Source organism: Prorops nasuta, unplaced genomic scaffold, assembly GCF_024137725.1.
Source record: "Prorops nasuta isolate Cenicafe-Biocafe unplaced genomic scaffold, Cenicafe_Pnas_1.2 PNAS00024, whole genome shotgun sequence".
Classification (NCBI taxonomy): domain Eukaryota; kingdom Metazoa; phylum Arthropoda; class Insecta; order Hymenoptera; family Bethylidae; genus Prorops; species Prorops nasuta.
In genome coordinates, this window is record NW_027116821.1 from 316148 (window position 1) to 319033 (window position 2886).

General features: G+C 31.0%; 1 protein-coding gene across 1 annotated transcript; it reads right to left on the reverse strand.

Annotated features, from left to right (window-relative positions):
• Positions 1-971: 971 nt before the first annotated feature.
• On the reverse strand, positions 972-2495 carry LOC136781960 (zinc finger protein 862-like). Its single transcript, XM_066741015.1, has one exon. The coding sequence runs from the start codon at positions 2493-2495 to the stop codon at positions 972-974; it is 1524 nt and encodes a 507-aa protein (XP_066597112.1).
• Positions 2496-2886: the final 391 nt, after the last annotated feature.

A 2886-nucleotide genomic window follows, 5' to 3' on the forward strand; every position in this document is an offset into this window, starting at 1 on the left:
GCAAAACGACATTGTCAGCTTTGAATATATGCTTGATTGTAGCTTATTCAAAGCTTTGCGAATTGCTTGTCCAGTCTTGCCCCAATATCAACTCAAGTAGTTGATGAAACTAGTGAAGTCTGGCAAGGTCAGATGGTGGTAAAAGTCAAATGTTGATAAACAGAAAATGTAAATTAATTAAAACGTACATTTTACTTAATTATTTTTATATGTTGAAAGTATGTTTATTGATTATGAAAAATTTAATCAATCTTTTATTATAGTGAAACTGAAAACATTAAACAAGTAGCCGGGGCATTAATTATAAAGTTCATTTATGCAGAATGCATTACAAATATCAATAAATTCAATTTGTTGACTGTGATATTTTTTCAATGTTAATATATATTATTTTATTAGTTAAGCGCTGCTGTTTCAAAAAATGAGAAGTGTAGAAATTTTCTTTCAATTCTGTAGAAAAATTAAAAGAATTATTTAATTTTTTAAATATTATACTCTTACAAAACGTTATGAAATCCCCCAAAAAACAGACTTCGCCTGTAAAAAAAGGCGGCAAGTACATAAACCATTTAGCATAAATAATATAGTAAAATTATCCAATTAAAAAAAGTAGTGAAATCCAAATATTAGGCAAGTGTATTTTTTCACCTTAGCAAAAGTTAAATTTAAAAAAAAAAAGGAACAACAAAGATACTTGCCGGGCCCGTAATGTCCATGCACAGTGGGAAATTGAATCGTGTGTGTGATTCAGCTATAGCGTAGTACAGCAAATTTCATGTTAAAATACAGAGTGAAGTTAGCCGAACCACAGACGATTCTATTTCTCACTGTGCATGGACATTACGGGCCCGGCAAGTATCTTTGTTGTTCCTTTTTTTTTTTAAATTTAACTTTTGCTAAGGTGAAAAAATACACTTGCCTAATATTTGGATTTCACTACTTTTTTTAATTGGGTAATTTCACTATATTATTTATGCTAAATGGTTTATGTACTTGCCGCCTTTTTTTACAGGCGAAGTCTGTTTTTTGGGGGTTTCAATTACGCTAACTTTATAAAAATTTAAACAACGTTTACGGATTTCTAAAACATCTTCTGATAAATTTTCTAAAAATTCCTCACATTCCGAACCTAAATAAATAAGATCTATATCTAAATAATATTTTAAATCATGCAAATTTAAACATTCAATTTCACTTAATGCTTCTGCTTTCAAGAAATTTTGGCCAAATTGTTTTATTAAAGTTTTGCTTGTTTTTACAAGCTTATGGATTAAAACATTTCTAGATTGAAAAAAGGCATTAAATTTATTGAAGGCAGTTAAGGCATAGTTTAAAAACAGAAAGTAACTTTTAATCGTATCGCTATTTAAAAGATCCAAAATTTTTGTCGCCGATTCTAATTTATCATTAAAGCATGCTTCATTAAAGAAAAGACGGAGACACGACCAATTCTCAATTAGTCTATCAACACATTTCTGTGTTGATGACCAACGAGTTTCTCCAATTTTTAAAATTTTATGAGTTTCGACCTCACAAAAAGTTTGGAACTCTTTTAAAATAGCGCAACACTTTGCACTACCAGAAACATATGTTGCTACTCCGCGCATTAATTCAAAACATTCTTGCGGGAATTCTTTGCAAGCTTTTTTTGCTACTATCGCAGAAGTGTGGCAAATACAATTTAATAAAATAACGCGAGGAACTATTTCTTTCAGCCGAGTTAAAAAGGAATCCCGGGATCCCAACATAACGGACGCATTATCACACGCGAAATCTACTATATTTTCAAAAGGAATACCGTATTCGAAAAAACAATTTTTAAAGGCCGCGAATAATTTTTCAGCTGAGCAGTCAGTTGCATCAAGCTCAATTATTTTAAATAGTTCCGTTATTACATTATTCATTTCTGTTGAAAAATATTGAACGACAATGCTTAAGCATTTCTTGTCAGTTATATCCGTTGACTCATCTAATAAAACACTAAAATAATTGTTTCTCAATGCATCTGACGTACGTTCCATTTCCCGTTTCTCTAAAACATTCGAAATAATTTTGCTACATTTCGTACGATGTAGCTTAATTTGCTCTACTATTTCCGGCCGTGTAAAAGTTACTTTTATTAAATCTACTAAATGATCTACAGACTTAATACTCACATTATGCTCAGCGAAATAACTTGCTAATTTAATTTCTGCACCTTTCACTAAATCACTAATATTCAAATTTTCTTCCGACGAACAAGAACTTGTAGGCACGTCATTATTTTTCACCGAACTATAATTATTATCCATCACCCACAAATGACTTTCACTTTCAGCATGCTTTTCTAAAACATTTTTTCTATTTGACAAAACCCTTTTACATGCATTGCAAAAAGCCTGATTATCTCGATTTACTAACCACGGACTAAACTTTTTATTTGACAACCACGAATAAACAAAATTTCTAACACCACCACTACTACTACAGCCTTGCATTTGGTCCGCGGAATCCATAATAAATTTCGAAAATTACTACAGACACTCTAAAATCACTTTTATTATCCCGTAAATTTATTAACGATCCGTATTGAATGATACCAAATGCAAGACTGATTAAGTTACTTTAAATTAGATGGAAAGTTAACGGGTACTTCGTTATTGTTTGTAAACAAACGGCATTTGCCAGTTAACTTTTGATTAACCCGGCAATGGGCGCGCGGGGTGTTCAGAACACCCCAAAAATAGAAATCTATTGGTAACGTAGCGAAAAATTTGTGCAGTCACTTAAAAATATTAGCGTTTAATTAATACAAATAATGTAAAGAAATGCAATTGCTATTGTATACCAAAGGGAACTTCGCATAGATGATATTTATTGAAAAATAAATCTGTATTTGTAAATATT